The sequence below is a fragment of the Notechis scutatus genome, chromosome 1 (assembly GCF_049901735.1).
Source record: "Notechis scutatus isolate UNSWTSFEM ecotype Mainland chromosome 1, rNotScu1.2, whole genome shotgun sequence".
Lineage (NCBI taxonomy): Eukaryota > Metazoa > Chordata > Lepidosauria > Squamata > Elapidae > Notechis > Notechis scutatus.
Genome location: NC_142009.1, coordinates 259606713 through 259623668, shown reverse-complemented (window position 1 = coordinate 259623668; position 16956 = coordinate 259606713). Strand labels below are relative to the sequence as shown.

Sequence of the window (16956 nt, the reverse complement as noted above, 5' to 3'; positions counted from 1 at the left end):
ATTAGCCTTGGTTGATTCCAAAAATGTAACATAAGCTCAGGCTGGTTAATATTCCAGAAGTCAGCTTTGGCAAATCAACTGTTTACTGTTGCCAAGTAAGTTACACGGAGTGCATGGTCGCCAGGCATTGAGCTTGACTTGAGTGAGTCTCTACCTTTTAAGACCCTCCCAAAGGCATCTGGCTGACCCTTGCTAGAAACTGAAGTTCATAGCTACTGGAAGTTTTTTTTAAAGTTAATCCTAAACACCCAACTAAGATGCTGAAAATTGGGACATTTCTCATGGCATCAATCAAAAGAAACATGTAACCATTGTATGTTTTCATCCCTGGAAAGCAACACAAGAAAAAGAAGGGATAGCAAAAGAGAGAAGGATTTCAAAAAGAAAAGAAGTCCCTAGTTCCTCTCACCCTGGGAAGAGAGCATGGCTCCCCCCCCCCCCACTCCTTGTGTTTCATATCCTAGTTCCTCTTGTACATCTTTTTCTTTAGATTTTATATTATGGATTCACATATTATGAATTTTTGCTTTGCTGACTTGCCCTATTTGGACGGCATGGCTTCTAAGTAAGCTTTGTAAACACAAGCAATAGATAAGAAAACTGTCCCAAATGAGACAGGTACAAATACCAGAGATATCCCTGAATTTAGAAATGCATACATCCATTAATATAATTTTCAGGGGGTGGGGTTGATGTTCCCCAATTACCAACAGCGACAGTGTGCTGCTATTCTTTGGAGTGCATTAGAAACGGGTGGAATATCGTTTTGCTGACTGCAGAAACAGTCCAACCACACTGATAAAAGTTGAAGTCTCCCTTCTTATTGAAAAGATTGCCCGAAGGTAGTCCTAATACTGACGGGGAACTTCCCTAACTATTTGCAGACGGAAGGCCAATGCCAGATCTCTCCCTTCCTATTTATTTATTTTATTTGTTTTCTTACTCACACACACACACAAAAAAGTAACTTCTCTTTTTGGCCGCTGAGGTGAGTCTGGCAGTTGCTTTTGCCGCAGACCGGCAGTAGGGAGCCGAAGGCGGAGCTTGCTGGTGCTCCAGAGCCTTACGGGTTTCAGGATTTAGCGGCGGCCGCAGGGGGAGGACTGCGGCTCAGCAGCTCGGCGCGCCTTAGAAGCAGCAGCCCGGGTGAGCGATTCGTTCGGGCACGAAGGGAGGTTCCCGCCAACCTCTTTCTAAGCCCGGTCGCATGTGGGAAGGGGCATCCAGAGAGGAGTCTGGAGAGGGACGCTTGCTGGTGGAGGGGGAGGTGAAAGAGAAGCCGGCCAAATTAGAGGAGCCGGAGTTGTGACGCTTCGGGACTGCATTTGTCGGGCTTAAAACTATCCGGCAAGGCCCGATCCATAGGGGCTCTCTTACATCTTCTGCCGCGTTTGGGCAGGAATGCTCGCTCTCTCTCTCCCGCCCCTCCCTCCCTCCCTTTTTTTTCCTTCAGTCGTCGTCCCTTCGCGGAAGGCGAGAGGATGGTACCTTATAACATTTTAGATGCTGCTCCTCCCGCTTTTCTGAAGAGCCAAAGCCCTTCAGAGACGTTTAGTATTCTGTTTGACCGGAGGCACTTTAGTTGGGACTGGTTTGGGGGTGGGTGGGGGGCAGGCTTTGAATGTAATGTGCAGTCTTGCTGCATTTGGAGACTCTTCCAAATGCGTGTAAAATGTCCGGGATTTTATTAGTTAAATCAAAAGACAAAAATGCAATGACCATACAATTAAACCACTGTCATCATCATAAGAGGAGAAAAGTGAAGGGGGGGAAAAAACAAGATCCACATTACAAGACCCAGTGAGGAATAGTAACACAATATGAGCAAACTCCACCCTTTCCTATATTATTAAATCTAGACCAATGTTCCACCTTTTCATTTCTTCAGCATAGGGACATCTCAAAGGGACTCTCCTGTTTTGGCCAAGAGAAGCACTGAATGTTTGCCCTATGTGTAGTGCTGAAGGACAATAGACTTTCACAAAATCCTCTTCTGAAAGAGGTCTTGCCTCTTGGCATTGGTCTGCCTTCTTAAATTAGGTGCTGATTATGATTTGAATATTTTTTGTATTATGGGATGAAATTATTTCTAGCCAGGAATGCAGAAATTAATATGTTCTCTCTTGAGAACTTCATTGCCCAAAAGGAGCTGTATGTATGTATATACATATACATATACATATACATATATACATATATACATATATACATATATACATATATACATATATACATATATACATATATACATATATACATATATACATATATACATATATACATATATACATATATACATATATATATATATATATATATATATATATATATATATATATGCTCCTTTTGGAAAGTTATTGACAAACTGGAACATGGCCAGTTGAAAGTAATAAAAGGATTTCCATTTATGTAACATGTATTACATGCGTGCACAGCCCTACTGTCAAAGTCATCTGCTAGTTGACTGATGAAAATATGAGAAAGGAATCCCTATTAATTACCATAAATAGCTAAATAATAGTGCAATCCTGTAGAAGGACTGCATAAACATCTGGGCATCAAATGTTTGTGACCAGATGAGGTCAGTGTTTCCTTAATCTTTTTACTAGAATAAGATCTACAACCACTGTTTGCCCGCTTAGTTTATAAGCATTATTTCTAAATGTTTCTTAGTTTATATAACCGTATATTAGTGGATAGAATTTTTGAGGTAAATAGTCACCCCTCTTTTTGATAGAGACATAACTACTTTTCTGGCAATGCATGAAAATTCTATAGTAGAGTCATAACTTTTATACCATTCGGACTTGATGCACTAAATATGGGCAATGCAAAACAACTTCCTATCCACCATCTCCCCTTATAATTAACAAGAGGATAGGCTTAAGACCCATGAAAATCCTCAACAGCTGTAAACATATTCTTTTTCTCCCACTCAGAACAATGCTGGTGGGAAATCTCCATTTGTGAAGCTTCCACAAATAAACTTGAACACCTGTGATAATGTAAACAGTATCTCAGTAGCAAATCTTTCTTTCCGGTAGAAGAGGTGCACTCCTCCTGCATTCAGAGACTCCTTAACTTGTTCTAGGTAGTTTAAATTGTTTCCTAAATATTGCACCTTTGTTAATTCCTCTCCTCTGTTAACAGAATGAGGAAACAATGAGATATATTACTGAAGTTGTCAGCAAGTATTTGAATCTCATGCACAAGCACATTTTGTTGCAAGGAACAATACATGTTCCCTGCATGTAATCAGTGTGCAAGCAGATCAATATGATAGAGAAGCTGTTGATTAGTTAGTTTTATTAGAGACAATTAGGTATACCCCTGCCACAGATAGCATGCTACTGATAATAATTATAATTAGGTATACCCATGCCATGATAATAAGAACATCAGCCAACCAGTTATAACATGTTTATGCTATTTTGTGCAAAGTACATTTTTATTTTAGATATTACCTTTGCAAGCTAGTTCTTTACATTCCACCTTCCACACAATCAGGATGATAGGTTATTGCAACATTTATTGGTATTGGCCCTAAACACAAAAGTGGGGGCTATAGCATGGCAATTTCTTTACCTTCCTTTTTTCTTAGTTTTCCTCCTAAACTATATCTATTTCCATTCATGCAGAATATTTGTCGGGCTGTTTCTTCCATTCATGTTTAATTGTGGTATATGCATATGTGTGGGTTGTTTTTTTTTCCCCGAACATTCATTCATTCTTGTCTTTCTGCAAATTCAGAGTTTTCTTGAATATACTGGTGCTCCTAATTTACACTGAAGCCAAAACAACTTGCAATCCAATGAATTTTCAATCCAAATAGATCCCATTGAACTGAATAGGCCTTATAGCCAGCTAAATAATATTGCAATCCTAACAGCAAAACCAGTTAGGCAGCTTCATGCAAAGTAAAGGATATCTGTTGACCATGCTGACTGAGAACTGTGGAAAAATGCCAGATGGGAAGAGACTTTAGTTTCTGGGGATAGATTTTAATGGGCAAAAACAGTACATGGAGGAACTCCTTTCATAAAGCACACTGCTAAATGCATGGGGTGCAAAATTTTCGTTCCTCTGGCTCCTGTGAAAGCTTTTTAAACCTTCCAGGCACGATCCTAATGCATTCTTGGCAAATGCTTAGTCATGAATGCTGCCACTGCCCACATTCCTCTCCAGGCAAGCGGCAATCTTTTTTCCATCAGTACTAATGAGCATCACTAATTCATTAAGAGTTCCAAGTTTTATTATGAAAATCTTGCTTAAAGAACTAGAAGAGAGCGGAAAGAAACAAAAGGACAAAGAAAAAAGAAGTCAACCGTTTATTTTGAAGCTCGGGCTGAATTCAGTCAGACAAACCAACTACACATGTGCACACAGACAAAAGAAAAATCCTATCAGGTTGGTCACTGTCTGTTAAATAAAACCAAATCTCTCCTGCATGTAGCTCTTATTTGTCCCTAGTTTGCTGTATTATTTCTCTGTATTATTTCCCTTCTAGACATGGACAAAATAAAATACATTCTCCTAACGGCATTCATTCTTCTAACCATATCCTGCAGTTCTGGTAAGTATTGTGATATTTCTGCATTGTTAGTAAAGAGAATAGTCCAAGCCACTTTGGGATAAAGTAAAACAGTAGACAATACTCTCTGTAAACAGAATTAGGTGTATCCAAGAGCATTTACCCCTACTGCAGTCCATTAATATGCTTTCTGGATAAAAGGCTGTAGAGATTTTGTTATGTAAGTGCTATACTATGTCTTCTAAATAATGTATATAGGATGCATTTAGCTAAACAGGATTGAAACTTTAAATATGAGACACTATAGAAACATTAGGCAACCAATATTAAAAGCCTTGGTGGCGCAGTGGTTAGAATGCAGTATTTCAGGCTAATTCTGCTGACTGCCAATTGTCAACAGTTTGGCAGTTCAATTCTCACCAGGTCAAGATTGACTCAGCCTTCCATCCTTCCAAAGTGGGTAAAATGAGGAGCCAGATTGTTGGGGGCAATATGTTGACTCTGTAAACTGCTTAGAGAGGGCTGTAAAGCACTGTGAAGCAGTATATAAGTCTAAGTGCTATTGCTATTGCTTCTACTATGAATAATATCTACACACATATTTGTAATGCTAGGCAGATAGAAAAAGTCAACCCTTCATTTTGCCACAAGCAGTATGTGATAGGCATACGTCAGTTGGAATGGGACAACTCAGCACAGCCAGCTCACCACTGTCAGTTCACCATTGTCAAGTTGCCTCTGCCAACTCACTGTCGCCAAGTCGTTGCAGGACAACTCAACATAGCCAACTTGCTGTAGAGGGAGAGCCAGGCAAGTGGATGGGTGATTGAGGGGGTGGGCACAGCCACCGCTGCACCAAGCTCCAATCCGTTCAGGCCAGGTTGTTGTGGCAAGGTTCGGGCCTTTCAGCAGCGGCAGTGATGGGCAGGGAGTGGGGAGGCAATGGAGGCCCGGTGTGTCCCATTTTCACATACACCTCACTGCTCCACTCCACAGGCCATTTAGCAGTGGTGGATGGGGTGGACAATGGGGAGGCCTTAGCAGCTATTGTATCTCATTTTCACACACACCACCACTGCTATAGAACAGCCCAAATGCCACTGTCACTGAATGGCTTGTGGTACTCGGTATTAAAATGACCATCTCCACGCTGCCTGTCCTACCCACTGCCAAGTGGCTCATACTCTGAACGGCTTGGAAGCCAGCATGGCAGCAGCTGCAGTGACATGAAAATGGAAAGTCATCAGATGCTGCTGCTTTTACTCTGAGCTGTGCCACCTGCTTGTTCGGTTGCCCAGCCGGTTCTCCCTCTGGTGAGAGATCCCTGGCTATGGATGCCTGCTCGCTTGCCCGCCCAACTCTCCCTCCAGCTATCCATGGCAAGTGGTCCCCATGACAAATTGGCCATGTTGAGTTGTCCTGTGACAACTTGGTGATGGCGAGCTGGTGGCAACAAGCTGGCCATGCCAACCTGGCCATACTAAGTTGTACTAGATCCTGCCTCAGTATGGTGTTTGAACTGCTGGGTGGCCAGGAAAGCAGTTTGAGTTCCTTCCCATGTCTGGCTATTCATATATAAATATTTTAATCAGATGTCTATTTTACAAGGTTCAAATGTCGGAGAGTTAGATGAGCCCAAGCTTTGAATATTATTATTATTTATTTGTCCATTATCAATAGTAAAAAAGTTCATCTCATGGTTTGCTAGATCGCTATATGTCAGAGTGCGCACAATGTGACTAGGTGAGACAACCCAGGAGCAAATACAGCACACAGGTTTGTATTTACATACAGTGGTTTTATACCTACAAAAGCATACATACATACAACTACTTTGATACTGGCCTTGAACAAACAGCAATCAATAATCAGATACACCACGGAAAGCACACACGGAGAGAGAGATACACCGTCACAGAACCTCTCCCATATTACAGCCTCTTAAAGCAGTAGCAGTCAGATAACCCTGCTGACTCATTGCTACCATTGTATCATCACTACAGTATTACAATATTATAGCAGCTGGTCAGCTATTAAATCAGTGGTTCCCAAACTGGGTGGTACTGACCCCTGGGGGGCGGTGGGATGCCTTAGGGGGGCGCTAAGAGGCAAGGGGGCCGGTAGGGGGGCGTTCGAGGCACCGGCCCCGCAGGATCACCTCATTGACTGTTGCACCACTCCGGAGCCGGCGCCTCGGATGCGGCAGCTCCGATGCACCACTCCGGTGCAACAGTCAATGGCATCCATGGATCACCTAGTGGGAGGCAGAGGAAGGGGGGCTTTGACCACATGCCTAATATCCAGTATCCCGCTCAGCCAAGCCCACTCCTCTTTGTAGTTGCCGTGCCTGACAGCAAGTTCACAGGCTGCCCCTCCCGCCAGGGATCATCCTCCCAAGCTGCCCCTCCTCCCGGGGCACTCACGTCATAGAGGGTGGTGCTGTTCCCTCCTTTCTGGAGCAGGGCAGGGTTGAGGAAGCCCAGGGCAGGCAGCTTTGCTCTACTTTTGCAACGTGCCGCCGCTGCGTTTGACGCGCCAGCTCTGCAGACTCACCCCATTGAGCCCCTTGCACCGCTCCAGTGCAACAGTCAATGGGGTGAGCCTGTGGTGCCGGCACCTCGAATGTCCCCCTGCTGCCTCTTAGCGCTCCCAAGGGGGCTGGCAGAGGGGCATTAAAAGGCAGCAGGGGGGCGTTCGAGGCGCCAGCACTGCAGGCTCACCCATTCACTGTTGCACCACTCTGGAGCCTGCGCCTCAAATGCGGTGGCGGCTTTGCTTTACTTTTGCTTTACCCAAAGTGCCACTGCTGTCACATCTAGCCATCCATCCATCCAAAAGGTCTGTCTGTCTATCTGTCTGCCTGCCTTCCTGCCTACCTACCTGCCTGTCTTTCTGACTACCTTACCTACCTACATATCTATCTATCTACCAATATAGATCTATCTATCTATCTACTTAGCTACCTACCTACTTATCTACCTACCTACCTACTTACCTATCTATCTATCTACCAATATAGATCTATTTACCTACCTACTTATCTACCTATCTATCTACCTATCCATACATACATCCAAAAGGTCTGTCTATCTTCCTGCCTGCTTGCCTGCCTGCCTACCTATCTACCTACCCACCTACCTATCTACCAATATATCTACCTACCTATCTATCTACCTACCTACCTGTCTCTCTCTGTGTCTCTATCTATCTATCTGTCTATCCATCCATCCATCCATGTTCGAAGCGCTGGCCCCACAGGCACATCAGGAAAGTAGAGCAAAGCCAGTCTGGGAGGGAGGGAGAGAGGGAGAGGGAAAGAGAGAGAGAGAGAGAGAACGAAAGAAAGAGAGAGAGAGAGAGAGAGACCTGATGCATCAGATTGAAATGAGGCCTAGTTTAGACAGGCCCTTTTCCACATTGAAACATCTGGCTTCTATTAAAGGTTTTGTGGACGAAACATGGTCAAGACTATTAGGAAGCTCTCACATTTTGTTGAGGCTTTAAACAGGATCCATTGGACCAGATCTCCACCCTAAAAAATTACTTTTCCCCAATGTATTACAGTGCCAATTCTGAAGAAGGCAAAACCAAAACGTACTGGTAAATTACAAGGAGAACACACGCAGACACACACACACACACACACACACACACACACTCCCTTCTAAGCCTGCTGGAGCAGGTGATTGGACTAGAATAGATATCTCATTATCTTTCTCCTCCCTCCTTAATTTCTTTTTCTTTCTGTCCCTTCCTTCCATCCCCCCGTCTTTCTTTGTTGTCCCTTTTTCTTTCTTTCCCTTTTCTCTTTTTTTCTTCCTTCTTTCTTTCTCTCTCTCTTTCTTTTCTCTCTCTTTCTTTCCCTCTCTCAGGCTCACCCCATTGACTTGGTGCACCGCTCCACTTGGACTTGCTTGGGTAGGTCCCTCCAGTGCAGCAGGCTCAATGGGGTGGACCTGCGGGGCCGGCACCTAAAACGCGGCAGTGGCGGCACATTTGAAAAGTAGAGCAAAGCCAGAGGTCAGTAATTTTTGCTGCAAAGAATCACAAAAGCTTCTGGATTGTGCACAAGAAGGGACACACATGTCAATGTAATTCAACAACATAAAATAAAGAAATAAAAATAAAACAAATCAACAAGAATCGGCAAAGCATCTCTGATTAGATTCTATTCACTACTAGAATCTAATCAGAGATGCTTTGCTGATTCTAGTCCAATGACCTGCTCCAGCAGGGTTAGAAGGGAGTGTGTGTGTGTATGTGTGTGCATGGCTGTCAAAACTCCAGAAACAGGTCAAGTAGCTATGGGGAAGCCACTCATAAATTAAACACTTGCTAAACAACCAGCCATTAAATGAGGACCACTTGTATTTGGCTTGCCAGTCACCTGGCCACGCCCATCCAGTCACATGACCACCAAACCACACCTACCCGGTCATGTGACCAGCAAGCCATGCCAGCCAGTCAACATGACCAGCAAGCCACGCCCACCCAGTCACACGACCAGCAAGCCACGCTCTCAAATTAGGCCACGCCCACAGAAATTTGAATCCGACCCCTGGGTGGGGGGGACCAAGGATGAGTTTGTAGCACCAAGGGGGCGGTAGACTGAAAAAGTTTGGGAACCACTGTATTAAATCAACATTACTCTGACATTCTTCCCCTTTAAAGCTGAACAGCTAAATGCTTTAGCATATTCATGATGCTCTTTACCTCTATTATGTCCACACCTTCTGCTTCCATTTCTACTCTCACTGCTACAAACACTACTACTACTACTGCTGCTGGAACTGCTCCTAATTCCATTTTTTAATGATTCTGTGCACTCTGACACAATAGTTCTTTTTCAACTGATCTCCTAAATTCATGTGCTATTTTTTTTTAAAGAATGGTTAAAAAAGTTATTTTGCTTGAATGACTAATTAAACAAAAACCTTAATAGAAATAACATAAGATTTCTGGAGGGACAGCAGAAGATTTCAGCAGATTTAACCCATATTTTTTTCAACTTTCACAATCTGGGTCACTTTCACAATCTTGTCTCTTGCTCAAGTCTTAAACCAGCTTTAAGCAAATATTCTGCTAGTCCTCACATGTATATACGCACATAAACAAATAATATTGATTAGATAATAGCCTTAGTCTACCAAACAAGACTGTTAAGTTACTGAGATAATAGATTGGTGTACTACATAAATTTAGCAGATTAAAAAAAAATACTGTTTATGTTTCAGGCTATGCACTTCGATGTTATTTCTGTGAACAAAGTCCTTTTCTCTGTAGAAGCAACCTCACCTGTTCTGAGGAAGACGACGCTTGTTTGCAAATTAGAATGGGTATGTATACACTGCAAAAATAAACAGAATTTGGGTGTATGTATGTTCTGTACCAGTATGTTCTGGTACAAGTCCGTATATCTTCTGAGAAGTTAAGCTCTACTGAGTGAAGTTGTGATTTCTTCCCAAATTAGTGAGTATGAGGTTGTTCCTGTCAAAGTTTTCCTGTCAGATTCCAACACATCATTTTTAAGCTTTTGAACTAAAAAAAAAAAACTTTAGGTAGTGAAATGATATTTTTACCTATTAAGAAAAGAGCACATGTTCATTATCAAATCTTAGTATGTCACATTTTTAAAAAAAGGCAAAATGCTGCTTGGAGGCCTGATGGTTGGAACAGTTGCCAAAGGAAAAATTCTAAAACTAAAGGATTATAGTACAATGCTTTTTCAAGCATACTCATTATAACACACCAAATTATAACACTCATGATGGCTGAATACAGGAAATCCTCAAGTTACAACCGTTCATTTAGTGACCTTTCAAAGTTACAACACCACTGACAAAAGTGACTCATGGCCATTTTTCACACTTGTGACCATTGCAGCATCCCCATGGCCATGTGATCAAAATTCAGATGATTGGCGATTTACTCATATTTATGTCCTGAGGGTCATGTGATCCCCTTTTGTGACCTTCTGACAAGCAAAGTCAATGGGGAAGGCAGATTCACTTAACAACTTCATTATAGTATTAATTTAACACCTACAGTGATTCACTTAATCACTGTGGCAAGAAAGATTGTAAAATGAGGCAAAACTCATTAACAAATGTCTCACTTAACAACATAAATGTTGGGCTCAATTGTGGTTGTAAGTCGAGGACTACCTGTATAGTCAGTAGAAAAAGAAATCTGCAGAAGCTGGAAATTATCCTAAATAATGCACCCTGGTAAATTACTTAAATTGCTTAATCAACATCTATGGGCACTTAGCACTTCCCTTGTGTCCCATCAGGCTCTTTGTCTCATTAGGGTTTTTAACAAAATTACCAGAAGGAATCTGGCAGCAACTTTTTCTGACTTAACACATTTTTACTAAAAGGCGTTCATAAAAGGCTTTTGCAAGCTACAGGAGTTCACGAAAGCTTATCCCTTTTAGTAAAACATATTAGGTGGGAAAAGTGCTCCTAGACTCCTGATTTTTTGCTACCATAGATTAATGTTTGTCCTCCAATGTTAATAAAATTATTAGTTCAGTCATACCCCTAACCTAGTTTGACAACAGTGCTCAGATTCTTTGATCTCCTTCTCGGTTTCCTGTAAATTACAGTCTTTTTTTATCTGAATTTTCTATTCCTGAAGTCATCCATCTCCCAAATCTGAACCTCACTCCTTGACCTTCCCTCCCCACTCCTGGGGGAAGGTTACTGCAAAGTCCCATTCCCTCCCCATCCCACTAACCTGCTTTCCAGCTCCATTCTCCTGTGCAGGGCAACAAAAGAAGACCCAGCCGATCAGCTGGGAGTCAGGAGATAGAGAATAGATGGGGGCAGGACCTTTCAGAGGTGGTATTTGCCAGTTCTCAGAACTACTCAAAATTTGTGCTATCGGTTCTCCAGAACTGGTCAGAACCTGCTGAATACCACCTCTACTTGAGTCCCTCCAGAAATGTAATGCCAACAAAAGTTACTATTATAAAAGTATGTATGAACTTAGTAAAAGAATGAAATTCTATAGAAAGAGCACCTGCAAGCATCCATGAGAAATAAAACAGAATGAATTATGTAAAATCATTGTACATAGCCATCCTCTTTTCCATTGGGAGAGGTACCAGAAAACAGTCACTAATACACATTGATAAGATTGCTTTTCTTTCAACTAGATCATAGTGGCAGTAATCAAAGCTTCCCTGCCAATCAGGGAACAAAATATAACAGGAGAAAGTTCTCTCTAGAGCAGTGGTTCTCCACCTTTTTTGGGCCATGCCCCATCTAAGCATCTCTAAAATCCTGATGCCCACCCCCCTTTGACATATAATTATTTAAAAAGTGAACTCCTATTCATGCAGAGGAAACCTGGTTCTTATCCTCACTCATCCACTCTGTCTCCCCACAGAGCAGCTCTCCCTGCAACCATCCAGCAGCAAAGCCCACAGGAAAGAGAGAGAGAGGGACTGCCAGTCCCATGATCCTTAGTGGGAACACCTCTGATTGGCTGGCAGTTGCTTCCTCCCCCAAGCTGGGATATCCTTTTCAGGCCAGGCCCTAGGAAATGCAAACAACAATAGATAAACGAAACACAGCTGTTTCGTCACAAATATATAAGAACAATTAGCAGGCTATAAAAATTTCAGTTAATAGCTCATTTTCGAATTGCCCCCATTAAAAATCAAATTGCCCCCCTGTGGGGCATGAGCTCCATGTTGGGAACCACTGCTCTAAAGGCTTTTGTTCTGTGGTACTTTGTGCCCTAATTGGCAAGGCAGAAATTGGAAGATTTGGGGAAAAATATAGTTGATTCGTAATATAATTCTTAAAGGAGCTGCAACTTGTTTTCAAACTTGCACAGAGGACGGGCTGCTTGAATAAATAGAGAAGCATTATGCCCATTTGAGATCTGAAGTCTTTCTGAATCCTTTTTGAAACATGCTTATTCAGCTCTATAATGTATGCTTCCTTATATGCCAATGGTCCATACAGCAACTTCTTCATAGATCTCTCAATCTATAGATAACAAAATTAAAATACCATTCTTGCAACTAGTCAAAGCTTATAGCCAAGTTAACTCTGCAGTTTCTAATCTTGAGCAGCAGAGATGGTAACTTTTATACTTGTGCTTTAAAACTAAAAGATGTTATGTAAACCATTAAGTTATTTTGGGTGGTTCCAGTACAGCAGAGGTTTTTGTGAGATGCCTCTACTGGAGAAAGGTTGAGGGAAAGAAAAAATTATGTATTACCGACTCCTTTTTCCCCCCTAAAGGAATCCCCAGAACACTTTGAAACCTTCCAGAACATTAAGGAAAATGGTATATGTGCAGTGGTGGGATTCAGCCAGTTCGCATCAGTTTGGGAGAACCGGTTATTACATTTCTAAGCAATTTGGTGAACTGGTTGTTGGAAGAAATCATTAGAACAGAGAACCGGTTGTTAAATTATTTGAATCGCACCACTGTATATGTAGCAATGAAAATTGCTTCTGCTTTCTTGTTCCTACAGCAACCTCTACTCTAGGGGTGTCAAACTCATGTTGTCACGGCGGCGTCATGTGACGTATCATGACTTTTTCCCCGTTTGCTAAACCGGGTATGGGCATGGCCAGTGCGTGACGCATCTGGCCCACAGGCCGCGAGTTTGACATCCCTGCTCTACTCAATTACTGTCCTTCTAAAAACATTTATGGACTTCTCTTAGGAGAAGTGTGCTAATCTCTGGATCTACATATGGTAAGACAAATATTGGGAAAGGAAGATAATGCGAATCAAGGAAATGGTTTGTTTTTAAACTGTTATTTTAAATAACGTACTGTGTTACATTTTTAGTGGCAAAATAGGTTCTTTTTCTTTGTGTAAAAATGCATCTCTTGCTTGTATTTCATCAGAAGCAAAATAGATCTCAATCTATATTTTGATTTTCTTTACAGTGAATTTGAGAACGTACAGGTGCTGGAAAATGTCAAAATGCAGCAAAGATGTTGTAGCCGAGGAGTTTAGCGTTGACAGTTTTAGACACCTTTGCTGCCAAAGAGATTTCTGCAATAAGAGTCCGAACCTCCTCATCAGTACCACTCCCCTTGGTATTTCGGCAGTGATTGTGGTTTGGATGATGTCCCGATAATATGGAGATTCAAAGTAATATGTTCTCTGCATATCCCCAGTTCTCCCCAGATACACAAGCACTTTTACTGGAGCAACTAAAGCTATTTGAAGAAGCAATGTCTTTTTAACCAGAATAGTGTTAAAGCTAAACCAAAAAAGAAATGGAGAAGAAATATGTAAAAATGGAAAACCTAAGAAAGTACTCTCACTCTGTGCATGTTGATTGTCTTTGACAATTGAATCTTCTCCTTAATATTTAATCTCTGGTCAATCCATGGAAGCGAAAATGCTTATTTATATTTCTGGGCAATTTGTTAAGGAAGCAAATTTGTATTTTTTTTCCTTTATCAGTTCAACAGCTGCATGTTTATCAGTAAAGATGGATACTGTATTTCACAACTCACTTTTAATGCAAGCTCATCATAAACATGTTTAAGAGGTTACCAAGACAAATGGTTGTAGGATCCCACTGTTTATAGTCCTACATTGACAGATTTGACCTTCTATCTGTTTAACATGCTATTGCAATCTTTATTATCCAGGTGTTAAGCTAATTACTCTGCAGAGAACTCATTTATGTGGCACTTTATGTAGTATACTCAGTAACTACACAGCTTTGCTAATTCAAAACTTATTTTCTATTCCTTACCATGTTTACACAAAGAACCTAATATTGCCAGAGCTTAATTTAAAAGTCTAATTCCCCTTTTTCATTGTATTGTTTTCTGTGAAGACTTTATTTAACAGAGAAACACTGAAAAGTATTACTTAACAGAGTCCTTCCTATGATAGGCACATTTTAAAAGTATATTATATATGGACAATAGTTAACATTCTTTTGCAGATTTTCCCATATATCTAGAATTGTTGGTATCTTAAAAAAGTATTGAAACAACTATGTGCAATATGTTCTACTTACAAAATATATATAAAGATTCCTGAGAGAACCCTGGCTTTGCTTTTGTATGTATAAATCCTGTGGTTTTTATCTTAAGATCAGTAGTTTGTAACATTATTATAACTTATTTCAGTGGGAAATAATATGGTCCAAGGAGGCAAAGCTGATGGGCAAAGATTTTTCACTTTTCCCCACTAATTAAATGAAGGAATTAGTAGGGTCTGTATACAGATTGTTAGAACTGACAAAAAAAACCAAAAGAAGACAACAATCTGCTAACTGCCAACTAACAGATAAGCACCATATGTGATTGCAATGAACCTGAGTGTTGGGAAATAGAGAAATCAAAAAGAAAAGTATTTCCCATCTAACTAGCATCCAATTCCTCTTTCTTTTGTCTACCTCTTTTTGATCCCACTTGATCCTTGGCATATCGATATACTGATCCCAGTGAACAATGGATGGGTCTAGTTCAATAAGCACATCTAGGAATTTTAACACAGCCGTTTTCAACCTAATGTCTTTCAAAGGTTTGGGGCTTCCAGTCTTATAATTCTTATGCTGATTGACAATTATATGAATTGATCGAACCCAATTAGAAGTACCAAGATGAATAGCACCTTATTCTACAATTTCTAGGATTTATATCCTATATGGTGATCACGTTTTATAATATTAAACATGTAAAAGAGGAAATTTCTTTAAAAACCATCAGTGTGGGGGTGTGTGTTTATTTTTAGATGATAGAAAGATTTCTAATTTCACTGTCCCTTCCCTCAGGAGAAAGCTGCGACTAACTGGAAATGGATGTGACCTCTATCAGTGCCCTGATTAATTATGGAACCTACATCAGGCCAATATTATTACGTTAAAAACCGTTTCCTTTATATCTGTCAGGCACCAGACCCACATAAACAAGAGTTCAAGCTAATTACTTTATTATGTTCTGCCTATTACGCATGAATCTCCCTAGTCTGTCAGCTTACTCTTGTAAATAATTATATAAGGCCCCGGGAACTTAGGGGAGATTGACCCTTGACTTTTTGTAGTTGCTGAGGGTCTCCAGGCTAGCTTCACACTTGATCGCTCCTCTCTACTAGACTGGGTGCTTCAGTATCTGGATTCTGGATATTGTGGAAATTATCCACTAAAAATCATTTTGAAATTATTTATTTCATAATCATATAGGACTCTCTTGAGGAGTCCTTGGTGCTCTCTGAGCTTGCTTGTTTTCTTGCAGACATTTCATAAATATAAATGAGGATGGAAAGAGGAATCTTCTTCCACCCTTATTTTTAGCCTAATTTTAAGGCAAAAAACTATGTTTGCGCATAATTTTCGGGGCAAATTTAAGCTTTCCCAATTGTTACACATAAAATGAGTTTTTCATGCTGATTTTATCAAAATAAGAGAAATCACGTTTGAACAGAGCTATAGCCATATGGGTATATTGAAATATTTATTTATTATTTTATTTGGTTTGTCAATTGCTTACAAGATAATAGGTATAAATAAAAACATAGTTATGAATACATGGATACATATAAGAAAAATAAAAGAAACAATAGGACAGGGACGGTAGGCACGTTGGTGCGCTTATGCACACCCCCTACAGATCCTATATATTTGGAAGAAAATCTCCATTTGAATATAGGATTACAGTTTTAATTCCATTCTAATCCTGACCCTTGCAGAATTTGGATATGAACTTCGTAATCACTTTCATGTCCTATACGTTTCATTGTTGTCTCTATTGATCATTTTAATTTGAAATCATCAAGGAGCTACCAGTCCTAATTATACTACAGTTTTACATATTCATATGAAATCAAGGAGATAGTGACTAAATATTCACCATTATAATGTAATGGTAAATTTTTCTGAATGGCTTGATCAATCATTTTGTGCTCACCCATCCATTCATATGACTTAGCAGAATATTTTTCTCCAGGATAGCATTCATTCAGAACGTTGCACATCCCCACCTCCGTCAAATTCTTATCTGGTTCTTCTGTTATCACTGTTCATTAGAGGCAGGGGAAAAACCTGATTATGAGCATAGCTGCACTTAATAAAAATTGAACAGACAGCATACCACAAAATGTCTCACTTTAGAATTCAGAGGTTTATTAGAATTTAAAGCATACCAAACACAAATCACTTACTTGAATCACATTGCAATGAGGGTCAGTCAGACAAGCAGTCAAGCAGATGGCTTGAGACTGATTCCACACCTCCCATTCAATATTCTTGACTTATATACCTTAAGGCAGGTCTGCAACCTTAAACACTTCAAAGAGCCATTTGGACCCATTTCCCACAGAGAACACCGGGAGCATTCAACAACCAGTGTGACTGGGTGGGCATGGCCAACTCAACGCCACTTATTCCCATCCAGTCACATGACCCCACCCAGCCACGTCTACCCAGCCGG

At 40.7% G+C, this 16956-nt stretch overlaps 1 protein-coding gene across 1 annotated transcript; it reads left to right on the top strand.

Moving 5' to 3' along the window:
* The first annotated feature begins 994 nt into the window (after positions 1–994).
* On the top strand, positions 995–13816 carry LOC148133340 (CD59 glycoprotein-like). The gene is made up of 4 exons (XM_087951166.1): positions 995–1146; positions 4508–4573; positions 9766–9867; positions 13450–13816. Exons 2-4 carry the CDS (start codon positions 4510–4512, stop codon positions 13641–13643), a joined length of 360 nt encoding a protein of 119 aa, XP_087807292.1. The 5' UTR covers positions 995–1146; positions 4508–4509; the 3' UTR covers positions 13644–13816.
* The last annotated feature ends 3140 nt before the right edge of the window (positions 13817–16956 follow it).